Below are 19236 nucleotides of genomic sequence, written 5' to 3' on the forward strand. Positions count from 1 at the left end.
TAAGTAGTTTCTCCTTTTTTTCTCTCTCTCTCTCCTGTTTTGTTTTCAGAGACAGGGTTTCTCTATATTGCCCTGGCTGTCCGGGAACTCACTCTGTAGACCAAGCTGGCCTCAAACTCAGAGATCTCCTGCCTCTGCCTCCTGAATGCTAAGATTAAAGGTGTGAGCTACCCCTGATGCCCAGCAATTTCACCTTTCTTTGGCAGCCAAACAAAGGCAGAGTACTACAGAGCTCAGTGTTACTGGGTAGGACAGAGAGAAATCAAAGGAAGCAAGATAGCCCGTATAAAGTAATGTGTTAGGGTTCAGACTCATTAACTTTGTTCTAGAGATAAGATTGTGGTCTTCTGGCTGTGAACACTGCAGTGATGAAGATGTGACCAAAAAAAAAAAAAAAAATGTTGTGGCTGTGTGACTTGGTCCAGGTGTTTAACCGCAAAAGGCTTAAAATAATGAGGTAGAAAAATAATACTAAGCAAATGCTGTCACTCAAAACAGAATTCCTATGTTAGCAAAACTGCTTCATAATGTTAACGTCTACTGAGATAAAATGATTAGGGATGGACATGGTGGCAGATGTCTTCAATTCCAGCACTCGGAGCTCATAGTAGGGGATTAATAAATCATCGATAAATAGACTAAAGTTCATATTAGTAAGTCCCCTTTTATTAACAAGACATAAGCAAAACTGTCACTACTGTTTCTTCTCAAAGTGGTGTGATTTTTTTTTTTAATGAGTTTTGGATGTAATCTGTGTAGCCATTTTATGCTTTAAAATGTGTTTTATGTTTGTGAGAGAGAATTCAAGAGAGAAGTGAGCACTTACCCCTCTGGGCTTGTAGAGGTCAGATTAACAGATGCCTTAAGCCATCTTCTCAAACCTGGTCACAGAGAATGTGGACATTCTCCACACCCAGGATAGTGTTGGCTTTTCTCAACTTGGGAGCTGGTTCCTCCTTCCGCTGTGGGAGTCCGGAGACTGAACTCTCGCCTTTCAGCTTGGGAGTTGGGTTCTTCATCCTGTTGAGCTGTTTCTACTCTTGTCAGGGTTTTTGTTGTTGAATTGCTTCTTGAAGTACATAATGATTTTCTAAAGGACATTATATGCTTATGAATTTGGAAAGCATTTTAACTGTATATCTCCAGATGACACTGGTTATCAAACAGTAAGTTTGAACAATGAAGTCTTGGGTTTCTCTTAAGTACAAACACTGTGAACCTGAATGGTAGTTGGTGACCTGGCTTACGCTTATAGATCACGGTGGTCGCTTGAGTTTTCCCTTGTGTTGGCTGTTTTACATTCAGTGCATAACATGCCTCAGCAGACAGGGTGTCCCCGTCCTGAGTTTTGGTGACTAAACAGTTGAGAAAGTTATGTCAAACTCTCCTAGGTCTGTTACTGAAAAATCGCATACATACAGCTTGGTGTCTTCAAAGTCCAGAGCACAACTTATTTTTAATGTTTAAAAAAATACTTTTTCATATATTCTGTGAGTGAAATGGGAAGGTTTGTAGGCTTTGTAAACCCTGCAAGAGTAATTGTAAACATCTGGGTTTTCTCCTAAAAATGGAATAGCAGGTGTGGGTTATTTTGTTCATTTTATTTGGATTTATAAGACTCAGAGAGCCCTGGGAGAGTGGGTATTAGATTCTATAGAGTAACAGAAGAGACCTGGAGGCAGAGTAGGGGTGAACTCTTGTTTCTTCATTGGGCAAAACACTGTGGGTTTACAGTGTATGACACAGAAAATAAATGTGACATGTTAGGAAATAGCAGGATAGATAAAACGGTTTTACTTGGGGATGTGCAAAGTAAACACAAAGCAAATGTGTTTACTCTGAGACTGACTTTTAAATTTTCATCACCAGAGAGAACTAACTGAATGCTTCTAAACCAGGAATGGCAGTAGTCTCGCTTCTTTCTTAATGGTTATGACTTGCAGCAGTCATAATTTCCTCACCAATGTTTTGAACCACATGTTTAAAGAAATAAAGTTTGTGTCTGTTTATTGAAGCAAATTATGATAACATATCTGAAATTTCTATGGATCTTTGGGGAAATTCCTTTTCATAAGACAGGATTAGAGAATATTCTTGGAGAACTCTTGGCCTTTTAAAAACTATAAGAGAAGGTAGACAGATGATTTAAACTGTCATCTCAACATCTAGTCATAAAGAGCTTGGGCATCACTCATGTCACTCTTAGGACAGTGTTGACTTTACTCATTGTAGGGTTGTTGCAGGAGCTCTTACTATGAAGACAGAGCCAGACAGACTTTCAGGTTCTCTCCATACCTTACACAGTCCTCTCGAGCTTTTCCTAATTAATTTAATTAAATTAATGGAAAAACCATTAATGGGCTGACACAAACACGTGTGTGCTGAAGTGTTGAGGGCCATCTCAAAGGGGAACCTGGACTCCAGCTTTTCTTTCCTGCTTATCTACGCTCAGCCATATAAGAAGTATATATTTCATCTGTCCTAGGAATTCATGAGTGATAGCACCTTGGAAAGGCCTTGTAGACAACCTCCAGGGGTTGTGCTCATACCTGACACTGATAGCATCAGTGTTTTTTCTGTACATAGACTAGTGAGTATCTTTGCCTCCCATCCATCTCTTTAAGGAAGGATAATGGTATATTAGAGAGCATTATTACTTAAGAACACTTAGGAAAGAATGTATTGCACCTAAGTTCTCAGCTATAAATGTGTTTAATTAACGAGAAAAAAAACACCCAAAAGGAATAACTCATTGGGAAACTGTGGAGGGTAGCGGCACCTGGTGATGGGTCAGAGGTGTGGAGAGGTTCAGTCTCTTCTGAGATCAGGGAAGGGCCACAGTGGGAGACTCCAGAGCCACGACAGAGGAGTAGGCACCTAGGCAGGTGCTAAGGGCTCTGGGCCACAGTGTAGCTTACTCAGCTTGGTCAGTAGATGGCACCAAACAGCTAGATCTTCCCTGGGGAAGGGTTGGCCCTGTTTGGGTTTCTCCTTGAGTTGGATTGAATCAACTTTTCTATCTATACTTGGAATGATGGCTCTCCGAGGGGTTAGTAGTAGTGTAAAGTTTTTCTTTCCTAGAGATAAAATATTCCGAGACAGATTTTATAAAAGGCCATGATGTTGCAATCGTCATGAAAATTAACTATCTCCAAGGCTACTAGTATGACTGTATGGCTGGTCCTTCCCACTTCTTGCCCCCACCCCTGCGTTAGAGTTGTTTAACTATAAGGTCACTCAGTCAATAGGTTTTAGCTTGTTAACTTGTGGTTTTGTAAAATCCTGTAAATATGTTGTTAGCGTAACTGTTAAATTAGTGTACCGACACGTTTGTGTCATTGGGCTTGATTGCATCTGTCTGGTGGGAATCTCACTCCCCTTAAGGAATTTGATGTTTATGCTGTGATGGATGACTGGGAGAGCAGATGCTGTGGGTCACTTGTCAGTGGACTTGGTGCTCTTTCCTCAAGAGCACATAGGATATGTTGGGGGCTTGTGAGAGAACTGTAGTGGTGAAAGAAGAAGCAGGGACTGCTTGGGCCACTGATGGTGCCATTCCGGACACAGGTGGTTGATTTCAGCATGGAGACCCTGTTGAAGTCCTCTGTTGCTGGGTGGTGATCTTGTTCTGTTAGCACACAGATGCTAGTGACGAGCTGTGTAGACTGGTCCCTGTGTACACTCTTAGTGCACACTGAGTGAAACTTGGGCCTAGTGAGCATCCACTTACCAAACTCTTACTATTGGTTTTTTAATCTTAAGGTGAGGAAAGAGAAGGAGGCACCATTTCCCTTGTGATCTTTCTACCACTGAGACAGGAGCTATCTGAAGATTCCAAGCTCAATCCTGGGCTTACTCACTGCCAACCCCACAGGATGGTTTGGTGAAGCAGCCCTGAGTTCTCACTGAGACAAGGCTTTATAGGAAATGGCAAGCAAGGGGTGGAGGTTTCTAGCCTGGCAAGCATCTAACTGGGTGTGGAGGGTATTGTTGTCCTTTAACTTAGTTGACTGGTGCTAGGTATCAAACCGTAAACTTAACTTCTTTTCTCCTGATTGATGGTTGTCAGGGGCAGGCTTGTAACCTGGAAGTGCAGATTTGTTGGGGAGTAACCTAGAAACTGGTGCTAGACATAGGTTTTGTTGGGGAGTAACTTGGAAACCAGTGCTGGACACCAGCCTATAAGTTAACCCAAGTTCAGCCCTAGGTCAGGTTCTCTAAGATGGAGTCTGAACCCAAGGATCTGGTCTTTCAGCCAGACCTTTCTCCAAGTCCTGTCAGCACACCTGACACCTATACCCACACACACCACTACTTTATTCAAGTCTACTACTGCCAGTGCCAAACCACTTCTCTGGAGAAGCCTCCATCCAGCTCTGCTTCTGTTTGTGCCTCCTAGAATCTGTTTCTGCCTGGCACCAAGAACGGTCCTTTAGAGTCACGTCCAACAGTGGCAGATACTGGCTCAAAGATCATAATGCTAGCCAGCCAAGACTGGCCTGGCCCTGACCAGCTCCCCTGGCCTTGTCTCTCCTTACCTTTCCCTCTGCACACCCGGCTCCAGCTATACTGAGCATGCCATGCCGGGTGTGCCGCTCTTGTTGATCTAGGCATGGTCTGTGCCTTTTAGACACTGAGACCTATTTCGGTACTAAGCAGCCTGTTTATTTCTGACCAGCCTAAAATAGCCAGTCTCAAATTCATCTGTTTGCATTTTATTTTCCTTAAACTCCCTGGCTTTTCTTGTGTGTCTTTGTCTCCCTTCTATGAGGATGTCAGCTTCACTTGCGTCGTTAATTGTTCTCCCCGGGAATCTAGTCAGTGCTGAGCATGTAGTAATTCCTCGATACATTCGGGTTCTGCGTGTGAGTAATGGCTTTATTGAATGGAGAAACTGTATTTAAAGCTAAACATATTTCTCTTGATCCTCTAATAATACATTGATAAAGTGAGGACATTTGTGGGCCAGAGCTTATTTCATAATTCTTCCTAAAAAAAAAAAACCCACCATTATCCTCACTGAGCTCTAAAGGAGTGGGTGCTGGTATTGGTCCTGGAATTTATAGTAATAATGGTATACATAATTGCAATACCGAGTATTTACTATGCATGGATACGATCTTTGACGCCATATGCTTACATCTTAATCTTAGGCATCAATTTTAATATGTAAATGAGATACAGAGAAAGAATGATTTGTTAGTTTTTCTTATATAGTAGTTTATGAATGAGAAACTCGAAGGTAATAGACCATAAAACTAAGTGAATTCATTCAAAAAGACGCATGTAGGTGTTGATATAGCCCTGATAAAACATTAAGCCTTAACCTTAAACTTTTTTGGTTTTTACTTTGTTTTGCTCTATTTTTTTTTTTTCAAGGCATGGTTTCTCTGTGTAGCCATACCTGTCTTGGAACTTGCTTTGTACTCCAGGTTGGCCTCAAACACAGAGATCAGCCTGCCTCTGCCTCCTGTGCGCTACCACTGCCCAGTCACTTTAAACTCCTTTGAAAAAGAAAACTAATTTGGCATCCAGCGTTTCATTCAGTCTCCTTCCTCCTCTGTGTTTTGGGAAAGCATTAAAGTAGCTTGGCCGGGGTCACACATGTGATACAAAGCAGAGTCAAAGTTCAAAATCAGCCTTAGCTTTAGAAGGCACATCTGGACAAGCAGTAACTGTCCTAGTCTCTCCTTGCCGTCACCCCAGCAGGTCTGTAGGGGCTGTATGCTTTGTATACACACCCATGCTTTTCCTTTCTTTCTCCCAGAACTCTGAGAAGTAACTGATGTGGACAAGCAGCTGAGACAGCCAAGATGACGACCACGGTAGCCACAGACTATGACAACATTGAGATCCAGCAGCAGTACAGCGACGTGAACAACCGCTGGGACGTGGACGACTGGGACAATGAGAACAGCTCTGCACGCCTCTTTGAGCGCTCCCGCATCAAGGCCCTGGCAGGTGCGTGTCCTGATGTTGTGTGCCCCACCTGTCACCAGATGGTCTGCAGTCCCTTGCACATCAGCCATTTCTCCTTTCAGCTGTCTTGCTTGAGGTTGACCTCCGCTTGCTTTAACTCTCCTATGAGAGCTAGCTGACCCTTTTATAAGACATTTAACTTTTGGAGAGCTGCCAACCTTAACGGCCATCATAGTTTAGGACACAGTAAGTAATGTTAATAGCAACTTAGAAAGAGCTGCTATGAGTTTGTAGGGATTTTTTTTTTTTATTTCTAACACATCTTTCATTTCAAATGTTTTAGCATACTATATGTATATAAAATATCCAGCTGGGCTGTGTACTCGGTGCCGGTGGCAGATTAGCTAGCTTATCTTAGCGGTGCAGGGTTGGTGACTATCTTGTGCAAGGGCTTTAGATGTGAAAAGCAGCAGTGTCCTGTGGGAAGGCCATGTTTAAGGCTGTTACTGAGCAGGCTTACCACTGATCATTCCCGTTAGTGTAGATTGTCCTTCCTGTGTGACTGCTTATGCTCTTGCTGCTGCTGAATACGTGGAACATTTCAGTGCCCTTGTCAGGGGGCAGCATGTCAGGAAAAGGTTCCATCACTTTGAAAACTGAGCAGTACCAAATATGTACAAAACGAGTGTCAAAATGGAGTGTATTTAAAGTACTCTGCGCGTCCTTTTGAGATTTTAGAGGAAATTGTTTCAGAATGAGAAAGCAGGTTAATGATTTTTCCTTTTGGTGTCATTAATTATGGTAGATGATGTCATGACATGAGCAGATACATTCACTTTTGATTGTTAATTCTAGTTCACTTTTCTGTTGTCTTTATAATAGAATCTGTTTTCAGGAAGGAGGATGTTTAACTCAAGTGGCTAAAGTGACAGGGAAATTATTGGTCACAGAGACAGCAGATTTCAGCTTTAAATATTTCTCATGAGCTTAAATGACATGACCAGGTTGGCCCAAGGCAGTGATTCTTAACCTGTGGGCCTCGATCCCTTTGAGGGTCAAATGACCCTTTCACAGAGGTCACAAAGACCACAAATATTTACATTACAATTCATAACAATAACAAAATTACAGTTACGAATTTAGCGATGAAAATAATTTTGTGGTTGGGGGTTACTACAACCTGAGGAACTATATCAAAGGGTCACAGCATTAGGAAGGCTGAGAACCACTGCCGTTGGAAATCACGAGTGTGGTCTGTGCTGCTGGATCAATTGGTACTTTAACCTTCTTTTTCATGAATCTTCATTTGAGACTTAAGACCGTTCTGCTGGTGGTAGGCCTCTGATCATAAGTTTCATGCCTCTAGTTCCAGGTTAACCTATGTTGTCTCATTTTAAGGACATTTTATTTACACAATAAAACGAGCAGTTTCTTGGGTTTTTTTTCTTTTTTTCACGTGTATGTGAAATACATGTACATGTGTGTGCACCTGTTATGGATGTATGTAGGTAACATGTGCATGTACACATTTGCACAAATGTGTGGAGATCCAAAGTTAATTATCTGTTCCCTGCCTTAGTCACGCTCTGCTTTATTTATTGTGGGTCTCACTCCACCCAAACATCACGAATTCTAGCTAGTTTAGGTAGCCAGCTTGCTCCAAGAATCTCCTGCCTCTGCTTCTGGAGTACTGGACTTATGGGTGGCCTCCATATTGTCTGGTTTATCATGTAGTCGTCACACATGCAAGCTCTTTATCCACTGAGCCACCCTACCCCAGCTCCTGTTTGTTTTTCTCTGTGAGACATCTTTCAACACACTCAGATTCAAGAGCCCAGCTGTTCTTGGTGTTGGTCCTTGTCATAACTTTCTAAGGATGTTGATTCTAGTGCCAGAATGTTCGATTGGGTTACAGTAACAGTAGCAAGAGTTTAATGTTTCCCGTGGTCCAGGTACTGTTCCAAACACATCAAATCCAGGCAGGGTGGCACGTTTTTACCAGCACTTGGGAGATTGAGGCAGGAAGATTTTGATTTTGAGGCTAGCCTGAGCAACATAGTGAGAACTTGTCTCAACAAGAGTAAAAACAAAAAGTAGCCGATCCCAGGACAATTGCGCGAGGAGGACTATTGTCGTCTGTAAACTGTAGATGTGTAATCAGAGGCACAGAAGGAGTAAGTGCTGACTGGGGCACATTGTTGGCACATCACCCTGTTGACCAAGAGAGCACAGCAAAGGATACTCTGCCACCTGCAAGATCTGCAGCCCCTGACAGGATGGAAAACATAACTCTTTAGCCTCCTCCTCAAGAAGTTGGGCAAAAAGGAATCTCAACTCTTCAGCCTATGCTGTCCTCAAAATCTCAGTTATGCTGCTTTTGCTTCTTCAAATTCTGGGATTACTGGTGTAAGCTCACATGTCTAGCAAGACTTAGATTATTAAGTCAGTAAATAGACAATTTTGAGTGTTGCCATATACTCAAAAATAAAATTTCCTTTCAACATGTCTTAGTATGAAAACTTAATAATCCCATTTTCCATTTTTTACTAAATTTTTAAAATGTCCACATTCGTTTTACATATGGGAGACAGTTAAGAATCAGTCTAAATTTGAACAGAGAACATGGTAGATAGTACTTTTCCCTTTGGTGTGATGCTGCTCTTGTGAGTTTGAACATTCTTTTCTTCAGTAGTGTTGATTTGCAAAGGGGTTTTGGCTTGCTGGTTCGGCCTCAGGCAGTACAGTGTGGAGGGAATTTATGTCTTGTGTAAGTTACCTCCCGCATCCCCGGTGGCACGTCTACATTCCTTACCTCTGACCAGCTTGCCTCAGTGCACTGGGACATGTGATGACTCTGAGTAATCTGAGTGCCCTTGACCAGCATTCATTCCATTTGAAAGAAAACACAGTACTTAGATCTTTTAAGAAATGTCAGGGTTGGAGATATACTTCTGCGGGCGAATTCTTGCCTAGCATACGCATGGCTCTGTGTTCAGATCCCAGTACTAAAAGAAAGAAAAGGAAAAAGCAACCAGACCACAGTCTCAAGAGTTAAATGCTTTCTTTTCAAAATTGCTTGTGGGGTTGGGGATTTAGCTCAGTGGTAGAGCGCTTGCCTAGCAAGCGCAAGGCCCTGGGTTCGGTCCTCAGTTCTGAAAAAAAAAAAAAAAGACAAAATATCAAAATTGCATGTGTGATCACGGCTTGTGTTCTATAAAATCCACACAGATTAGAGAAAGTAGTAGCCTTTTATAATATACGGCATAATTTGGGACTATCAAAAAAGTAAATGGAATTATTATCTTTATCAATTCATAAATAGTATAGAAAGAACTTGAAGTAGTCACTATATATTTTGAATTAATTTTTTATATTTAATTTTTTTCCTGAAGTCTGAATTATTTTTGTAATTAGAAAAAAAATTATGAAATAATCTTAGACTTTTTTATACTACAATTAGAAAATTTGGTACTTAAAAAAAAAGATATCAAAGAGTAAAGCCTGTACAGACCAGGTTGTGGTGATCCACATGTTTACTCCTGGGACTCAGGAGGCAAGGCAGGGGTACACAGAGAAATCCTGTCTCTAAAAAATAATAAATAAATAAAATTTAAAAACATTTTTTAAATGTGTTATTTAACATAGGATCAATCTTCATCATTAAAGTTTCCATGGCACTAACATTCTCTGATAAGTTATGGACATGGCTAAAGAAATTGACCAGTTACCAGGGCAAACTCAAACTCAGGTCTTGCCATGTACATAATTTTCATGTGCTGACATAGACAGGCCCAGCATTTTCAATCAAACTTAAATGCATTCTATGTGGCATACAAAATAGTTCTTCCACCAACACATACGTGTGATGGGGCTGGCTGGCTGGTTTTGAGACAGGATCTCATATGTAGTGTAGGCTGGTCTTGAACTTGCAGTCCTCTTTCCTTCACTTCTGAGTAAAGTTACAATGGGCAAAGTCTTGGCTGAATCAGAATCCCCTGTGTGACCATTCAATTTAATTTTCTAGAGAAAAACAAATCAGGTAGATGTTAAGTAGTTATTTCAGTTATAGTCTAGTTTGCAATACAAAGTCCATTACAATAGGTGCCTTGATTATTAAACTATAAATTTGTCAATACTTTTCACATGATTCCTATGAATTAGCAACCCACAAGAAAGTATTCAGGAAACAAGGGAGCTAAACATTTAGTCTGTGTCTACTGATTAGATTCTTTGAGAAGAATCCTGAATTCACGATTATTTTTAGTCGAGTCATTTCTGGTTGCCAAGAATAGAGACGCATGTTCTCTGAAAGAGACATGAGCTGGGTTTGCCAGTAGAGAACACAATTGCTCAACCTGGTCAGAGCCCTCACTTCATCCCTGCCATAGAAAAAGAAGTCGCAGCAGCAGCAGCAGCAGCATGTGCTAGTCTTAGGGAGAATAAAGGGAGTATTGTAAATATCAGGCAGGGGCCAGGTGTGGTGGCCATGCTTTTACTCCCAGCACTCAAGAAACAGGCAGGCAGATTTCTGTGAGTTTGAGGTCAGCCTGGTTTACCTAGCAAGCTTTAGGCCAGCAGAGATTGATGTGGTAAGACACTGTCTCAAAGGAGAGAAAGAGAGATGGATGGAGGGAGACAGGGAGAGGGGAGGTTGGTCTAATGCAAAGCAGGCTCAACAAAGCCATGCGCTATCTATCCGCTATAGGACAGTATCTCAGTTAGTGGCTGCTCCTTCATAATTTGGCTCACACCTGACTTGGGTGCAATGTAGATTCAACTTTACTTCTTGTCTAACTTTTTAAAAAATGAAACCTCCATGCAAAATTATATTTATGACTTAATAGCACAGTTTCCTTATAGTACAAATTTCTGTAAGATTGGGTGTGGTATTGAAATTCTGTTTAGCCCAGATATTTGTATAGCAGGCCATGGTCAGCTGGAGACTTACAAATGATTGCCTGTAAAAGAGACACTTTAAGACTGGTGAGATACTGGCTCTCCCAACTCAAGTTTCATCCCTGGGACCCACATAGTCTAAAGAGAGAATTGAGTCACAACAGTTTTACTTTGACCTCCACACCACGCTGTCAGGTGTGCAAATCCTTCCTCCAAATTAAAAGGGAAGCCAGCCAGCCAGGTAGCTGATGGTGCATGCCTTTAATCTCAGCACTCAGGAGACAGAGGCAGGCAGATCTCTGAGTTTCAGGCCAGCTTGAGTTCTAGGATAACCAAGGCTACACAGAGAAATCCTGACTGACAAAACAACAAACCAGAAAAAAAAAGCATTCACAGAAATACCCAGTGGTCTGTCTAGAGGTGTGGTTGGTGTGTCCAAGGCAGATGATTTGTAGTGTGGAGAAAGAAGGCCTTTCTGTTAGCATGTAGACCAGGGAGATTAGCATGTTCTGCCTGAAGATAAGCCATCTGTGGAAGGAAACAAGGTACAGATTGGCCTCAGAACAAGAGAGACTAAGGTAGACTAAGTTTCTTTTCAGCCTCCTTCTGTGAGTGGCTTACCCGCTGTAGGGCCCACCAGATTGTAGAAAGCCTGACTGCTGTCTGCTGAGCTTCCTTGCTCATCCCTTCCCTTTTGCCTCTTGTCAAATTCTAGTTGGAAGGATTGGTGTGTTGGGAGCGGGGAGGCTGCTGGACACTGAACTGTGACTGGACTATATAACACAGAGCCCTGTGGAGATGTTCTCTGCAAAAGCTGATGGCTCTCAGGGAGATGGCACTAAATGGCACTAGGCAGCAGAATAGGCAGTCAGGTAGATGCTTGTTCTTGACTCAGAGATATAACATTTTATAAAATGGTAAAGTTATGATAACCATTAACTGTTTCTGCTTAATAGAAAAGAAACAGAAGTGGATACCTCTCTTTAAAATCATTAAATTATAGAAGGGAAACAAGCATTATACTTTTAGCCCTTTCAAATAAGCCTCTACTGAAGTACCCAGTACTAGAGCTACTCCAGGTCTGGTTTGGGTTGTTCTTTACAGTGTTATTTAACAAAGCATCAAAACCACTTACCACATATCAGATGAACAGTAGAGTCACATGTGGTGGTGCCGTGGGGCCATACTTGGTGGCACGGATCTTTAATCCCCATGCGTAGAGTCCGAGGCAGGTGGATTTCTGTGAGTTTGAGGCCAGCCTGGTCTACATGGTGAGTTCATGTACAACAGTGCATGCTTGTAATCCCAGCACTTGTAGGGCTGAAGTCTGAGGATTACTACTGAAAGCCAATGTGGGCTCCATAGTAAATGGCAGGTCACCAAGGCTGCAAAGAAAACCCCTGTCTAAAAAAGGAAGCAGGGAGAAAGAAAGGGACCAAACCACAGACTGTAGAGCAGAGCAGTGACTATGGCAGCGCTGTATAAAGGCGATGTGCCTTCTGGGGCCCTGGGCTCGGCCTGTTCACCCTCCGGTTGGAAAAGGCGTCCATTTCTTTCTCGTTAGTACTGCCCAGGAGAACTGTCTTATGTTCTTAAATTTGACTACTTTGCTGAAAGCCTGTAAATTCTCAGAAATCTAAAAGAGTGTTATGTTGGGTGCTGATACATGCCATTGGGAGAGTCTGGTAAGAACTTTGCCACCCAGGTTTAACTTCCCACAGACACCTTAGATTTCTAAAGTATCCATGTGAAACTGCTCTGTCACCTACAAGACCATTCCACAGCCATCTTAAGATGGATGGACTGGCGTCAGGGAGATGTTGGAAACTTTGTCAGGTCTCAGCCCCTCCCTGGACTGCATGTTACATGTTGCATCACCCTGTTACTCTTTAGGAAACCCCACTGTTCTCCCCGTCTCGAGCCTTGGCTTAGTCCCATGAATTAGAGCTGTTTTTCTGTGTAGCTTGCACTGAACTTTTCTTTGACTAAACCTCTGAGGTCTTTGTTAATCTGTATTGTGCGTCCCATGGGCTACTAGTTTCAAGTGTGTGCTCAAAGTAGTTCTATCCATGTTTTCTTAGCTGACGAGTCAGTTCTTGGAGACAATGGCAGTAGATAGTGTTTCTCTTATCATCCTGTTAGTACCTTATACAAGTCTGAATGCAGTCAGTCAGTGAGCATCTGGCAAACTGAATGACTCATTCCTAGTCAGAGCTGCTAACCAGGATATAACTTGGGAAAACTGTCCCCTAACTTTTGTGATACCTATCAAACAGTTAATTCAATGTATCTGAGAATTTAACCTTAAAATGCACTATACAATAATTGCAGTGCACATTGTACATTATGATTGCATGTACACACTGAAACAAACCCGAGCATTCTTGAAGTGGACAGTGACCCTTTCCCACTCTACTCAGTGAAGAGAATTCTTTTCAAAGTTCTATGAAAACCAGACATAAGTTGTATATGCCTGTAATCCCCTGACAGTAGAGGCCAAGGCAGGAGGACTCAGCAAGTTTGAGCCAGTTTGGTCTTTATAGTGAGTCCCAGGCTAGTTAGAACTACATAATGAGACCCTATCTTATAAAAAGATCATCACTCCCCCCCCCCCCCCCCCCCCCCGCAAACAAACAAACAAACAGAAGGCAACTTGGATGCAAATCTTCTGAGAATTTTCCATGTACACGATTAAAAAGGATATGTATGGAATATCTGTATCCTGCCTCCTCCTCTTAGGTGAAACCCTAGTTCCCAATATGATAGTGTTAATAGGTGGAATTGGGGTGGGGGGCAATTAAACTGTGAGGGAAGAGCCTCAGGGCTTCACCAAGATCCTGGCCAAGCTAGGACCCTCATTTCTAGCACTGAGAACTGAGTAACAAGTGATCTGAGGGATCCAGTCAGTCGTTCACTGCTCAGCAGCCCGAACCAACACAAATGCCCCCCCTCACCTTTAGGGAAAGCAGAAGCACAGCCACTTTGACAGCAGCCTCTGGAGTTTAATTTTTCTTCCATCATTCACTTGGATCAGTTAAACTCACTGTGAGGTCAGTAGAGGCTCTTGGAGCATTTGTCTGTAAGCATGCATGGCTGGTTACATTGAGGATCAGATAGGTTGTCATGTTGGCCTCTGCCTCTTTTTATGTTAAAAGTGTCTGGCTCGTGACCCTTGAGGGTCACGAGATTCCTGCTGGAGTCCTTTGCTGTTCTTCCTTAAGGCTCCCATCTTATTTTCAGCCTCCCAGTCCTTGCCTCTTTACCTTTCAAATTTCCTGAAAGAAAATGTCTCACGGAGGCCTCACTAAGGGAACACTCCCCCAAAGGCTGCCTGCTCTTTACCTATCTTTTCTACGTGCTTTTACTAGCATCTCAGAGGTTTGAGGTTTAATTGGTTGATGGGGTCTCACCATAGCCCTGAAATGGACAGAGAGAGGTCTGCCTGCTGCTGCTTCCCAAGTGCTAGGGTTAAAGATGTGCTCCTCCACTGTCTGTCTTGAGTTTAAGAATTTAATGGTTCATTCGTACAAGTGTAGTTTCTGGCTTCCTCTTGGAATTCTCCACTGTGGCAAAGACATTTGGTGACTATAGGGGCCAAGCATGCCAGGGATGCAGTGTTGTAGCTGGATCCCTAGAGTAACTCCTTTTGCTACAGTAGACAAAGGCCATTGGCCACAAGTAGCTTCAGACTACAATCAGAACAGAGTGCTATTATCACTGTTGTTTCAAGTATGGTATGAATTAAGCCTTTCCCTTGGGGCTGACAACAACAACAGCAAACAACCTAGTAACTTCCTAAGCCCATAGTAATAACAGTATATGTCAGTTAGTCAGCTTTGCCCTGTGATCAGGTTTTACTTCCGTTCTCAAGGCAGGAATGTATGTGTGACAGTTCCATGGATCCTGAAACTGTGGTACTACTGAGTTTGGCAAAACAAGTGTGCTCACCAAATCACTTAGCTCTATAATTATCTACTGTCAACACACAAAAGTCTATGCCCAGAACTGGTTGCTCGGCTGGGGGTTGGCATGTGATTCCGAGGCCCGCTAGTCCCTAAGCACACCTCTCATGGAACTGTACTCTGGCTCCAGACATCTGAAGTAAGGCCAGTGTTGGCATGGATGCTTGTAAATTATGCAGAGGTATTCAAGGCTGCCTCGAGAAATACAGGATGGGAGAGGAGGTGGAGCTTGAGGATGACCTGATACTAATGTGAAACCTAAAACCCAACCCCAGTGCTAGCAGGTGTGCAATTCTCTTTGTGCATTTAATCAGCTGTAATCTTCAGTCATTCCCACATGGAGGTGGTTTTTAACTTCTCCTACTCAGGAAGCCATCTTCATTGGCATGCTCAAACTAAGTTTTACAGTGGAGGATGATGGTTTTTTGTTTTCTAAGCTAAATGAGGGATTTCAGAGTAGTAAACAATGATTTGGTTAGTAACTTTCATTATTTTGAAAGAAACAATTTTTGACCATATTACCAGGAAGAAGAGTGTTTACATCAGTAACCTCATTGCTAGATAAGTGTATTTTTTATGGGTGTGTTTGTTCTTGTATGCCTAGTTCAAATTTATTAGGTAGTGTTTACCAGTACTTCGTGGACTGCTGTGATATTTTCTGTTCTTTTTAAAATGTTAGTGTTGCTCAGATAATTAGATTTTATTAATGCCATTAAACTATCCTGTTCTAACAGTTACATTTCAGAGGACAGCAAACTGGCCTCTTTATTTGAAAGCTTTGTGAGTCAGAATGTTAGTGCTTTAGTCATTTATTAGGGAATGGGACGAACGGCCTAATACTCAGTATCTGCTTTCCAACAGGCACTGTGGTTAGCATTGGAGAGGCTGGCCGTGAGGGAGGAGTCTGGAGAGAGGAGCTCTGTGCTCACTCAGGAGAGGCAGTGTCAATATGTGGGAGGGATTCCAGGCAGAGAAGTGAATAGGTGTCATGAGCAGGAGTGGAAAGAAAGGCCAAGGAGCTTAGTCCTTATCCTAGAAGGCTGCTTCATCTCAGGAGAGACTTTGTTTTCAAATAGATCCCACCTCCAGAGACCCAGAGGCCCTGAGAGTTAACTGGAGAACTGCTGCTGAGTCCTGGAGACACTGGGATCTATCCCAGAGTGACAGAGAGAGGAGAGGCCCGAGGGAGGGAAGGCATTTAGGAAACTTGTGCTTCTCCAGAGGGAGACAGTTCCTTTTAGATTTTACTACTGTAGTGCTTGATCCAGCTCCTGGAGTGCAGCAGTGTCTGGAGATGAGCCCTCCCACCCTGGCACGAAATGAAAGCCCACCTTCAAGTCTAAAGTAATATTTGGAGACACTCCTCTCCTCAGTCAGTAACAGGTCTTAAACTGTTGAGTTCAGACCCTCAGACTGGCTCTTCAAAGGCCGTGGAGGGAACGAGAAAGGGAAGAAGAGGACCAGGACCTTGGCTTTGCTTATAGACACCTAAGCACACAAGGTGTTAGCACAAGAGGATTTTGTGGAGTATTCGGGCAAATATATCCTCAGGGGCCACTGTTTGGGTTTGCTCACTGTTAGTCACACAGTTTTAGGATTATATCTAATCTTTACATTTGTCTATACACTATGTAGCCTTCAGAAACTGTACAGACTTGGAGATCATCTGTCTAACTGTGCAGGTGCCTTTGGGAAACTCTCTTATGGCCAAAGCATCCAGGCCTTTCTGGGTTTATTCATTTCTGGGCTGATGCTAAGAGAGACTGGCCTCAGAGTTCTGCTTCTACATGACATCTCTGCCCTACCGATTACTGTGAGGTAGTGGGTAAACTTCTACAGGACAGGGACACTGTTTTGTGGGATCATTTTGAGAGCTCAAGTACCACCTGCTTCTGCCTCTGAGTGCTGGGATTAAAGGTGTGCACTAGAAAAGAAATCTTTTAAAGAGAGACCTCTGTTTCCCTCTCCAGGAAGGAGTGTTCCATACTGAGAATATTACTTTAATGCAGGTGGCAGGATTAGAAGTCACTGTGAGAAATCAGAAGCTTTTCAAGGTCATATGTCCTGATGGCCTAAAGCCACTGGTGACCTTTGCCCGTGTTTGCTGTGGTGCTGAGGGCATTTGTGACTCAGCCCTCATTCCAGGAACTGGGAAGAAGCACTGAGGAAGACTTGTGGGTTGGAATTTTTAAACGTTTTGTTTTCTAGCAGTTCTGGGGATTGAGCCCAGGACTTGTACAGCCTCTCTACCAATGAGGGACATGCATCAAGTGTGTATCAGCACTATGACTTTGGTTTTTTAATGAAAAAAAATCTATATGGTCTCCATATTTGGCCTTCTCTGATTGGACTTCTGTTTTAGGTCTGCACGCTATACTTAGAGTGATCTTGCATGCTCCTAAATTTGAGGGAGAATGATTTGAGGAAGAAGTACAACAAAAATACTTTACATTTTTGGTAAATTTTTTTTTTCATTCAAACCCCCAGCCAAATAAGTGAGGGTGGAGGGAGAGAGACAGAGGGACATAATCAGTGTAGAAAAATCCTAGTCAGGCAGGCTAGTTCTTGCTGGAACGTGCTGGCCTTTGGTGAGGTAATTTAGCTCTTGTGTGCACACCTCTTTATGGTGACAGCTGTAGCTTGGTGTCCGAGGATGATAGAAAAGGAATGCGAGCAGGCTTCCAGGAGGGTTATTTATCATACTTAAAACCTGTGGGTCACTCTCGCCATGGAGAATATTGTAGAATAATGCAGTCGTGTTAATAGCAGTCTTTGAAAGGGGCGTTATTCTTCATTTTACACACTCCAAGATTTTCTGTGAGCTCTTGTGTGCACCAGCATGTGTTACCAGTTGTAAGACTCAGAGGCAACCAAAACCCTCTGATGCTTGACTTGCCATTTCCAGCCCTCTTGTAAATTGCCTTTCTTTGAATTAATATTCCATACATCTCCAAATGGCCTTAATTCCTGAGGTTAGACCTTGTACCTCTCCCCACAGTTGCTTACTTTCAGAGAGTTACGAGGCGGGCTCTGAGATAGTAATGGTTGAGCTTATGAAACCTTTCTCAGGAGAGCTACGCATTGCCTGTGCTGTAGAGGAAGGTGGTAAGCTGAGAACTGGCGCTTTACCTGTCTTGTCTTTTTGTGTCTGACTGTCAAGCACAGAAGCAAAACCAGTTTAAGGGGAGTAAAGGGGTCCTAAGTGACCTGTCATTTTGAAATACCCAAACATTATACCACACATTTAAAAGATACGACAGAATGAGTTGTAAGCTGTGGAGGGCTGATGTGTTTACCTGGTATGTTCAAGGCCCTGGGGGTTAAGTGCTAGCATTTGGGGGGGGGGACAAAAATAAAAAAAAAACAATGATTTTTGTCATGAAATACCCTAAGGAGTTAGCCAGCTGACATTGTTCTGTTACCAAGGTGAACTGCAGTGTCTTGCAGCAGTTCTGTAACTGCTCAGGAGTGGTTATGAGTACAGGTTGGTAGGTGACAGTAGCAACCTTTGTCCTTCATGAGGGGAAGGAAATAAGAAATAATCTATGATGCTTACTCAAGTCTCATGGAAATTTTTGTTAATGTTTTATGTTTGGTGAGTCAGACGTGCAGGCCCTCGAAGAGTGTTACTAACAAGAGCGAGTGTAACCGGTCATAAGCACTTGGAATTACAGGCTTCTCGCCTGTGTAGTGATTTTTGCCACTCATCCTTTCATAATCTTCAATAGGCCAGCTACAAGTATGATTTTTTTTTTTTTTTTTTTTTTGGATCAGTAAGACTGTTGGACCATTGCTTCCTGAGCCTTTAATACCCAAAAATTATCCCAAACAGCATCTGGGTGGGCAAGTTTAAGTATTTAGAGACGTTGATGATGGGGTGTTACAAAACACACAGTGGAGAAAACTAGCCTAACACCAGCCAAGGTGATCCCATATGCATGCAAGCATTCCTGCACACACACACACACACACACACACACACACACACACACACACACACACACACAGAGTTAAATGAATGTACATTTGCCTCAGTATGATTGATGACTATTGTATCTTAAGTCACAGTTGTTCACCTTTGGGCTATCAGTCTTGGAGATACTGACTGGGAAGTCCAGGTTTGAGCAGTTGGATGGAGGATGGCATGGTAGAGCTCACAGACCCTGCAGTAACTGGGACTGCTGAGTGGTAGTCGCCCCACAGTTCTGCACACAGTGTGAGTCAGTAACTCATTTATGAGACCTTTGTTATAAAAATGAGATCTGGCAGGATTCCCAGTCCACTTCTTACTTCTTAAGGTTGGAAAACAGGGTTTGGAGGGATCGGCTGACAGCTTTGAGAACACGTGAGGGGCGTGTGATTCTGGGGCTGCTGTCGTTGTGTTCCCTCTGTCTTTATTGAAAGTTTTTCATTATTTTAAAAGACTAATAACCAAAAGTGCACCTTTCATTACTATTAG

General features: G+C 42.7%; 1 protein-coding gene across 1 annotated transcript in view; it reads left to right on the plus strand.

The window, feature by feature from the left end:
- Positions 1–19236, plus strand: part of Sptbn1 (spectrin beta, non-erythrocytic 1) — a 159646-nt gene that overhangs the window by 38127 nt on the left and 102283 nt on the right. The window contains exon 2 of the mRNA XM_076937963.1: positions 5768–5961. Coding sequence (XP_076794078.1) covers positions 5814–5961 — 148 coding nt within the window. The 5' untranslated portion in view covers positions 5768–5813. The remainder of the gene's footprint in view (positions 1–5767; positions 5962–19236) is intronic.

This window comes from Arvicanthis niloticus, chromosome 7 (assembly GCF_011762505.2).
Source record: "Arvicanthis niloticus isolate mArvNil1 chromosome 7, mArvNil1.pat.X, whole genome shotgun sequence".
Lineage (NCBI taxonomy): Eukaryota > Metazoa > Chordata > Mammalia > Rodentia > Muridae > Arvicanthis > Arvicanthis niloticus.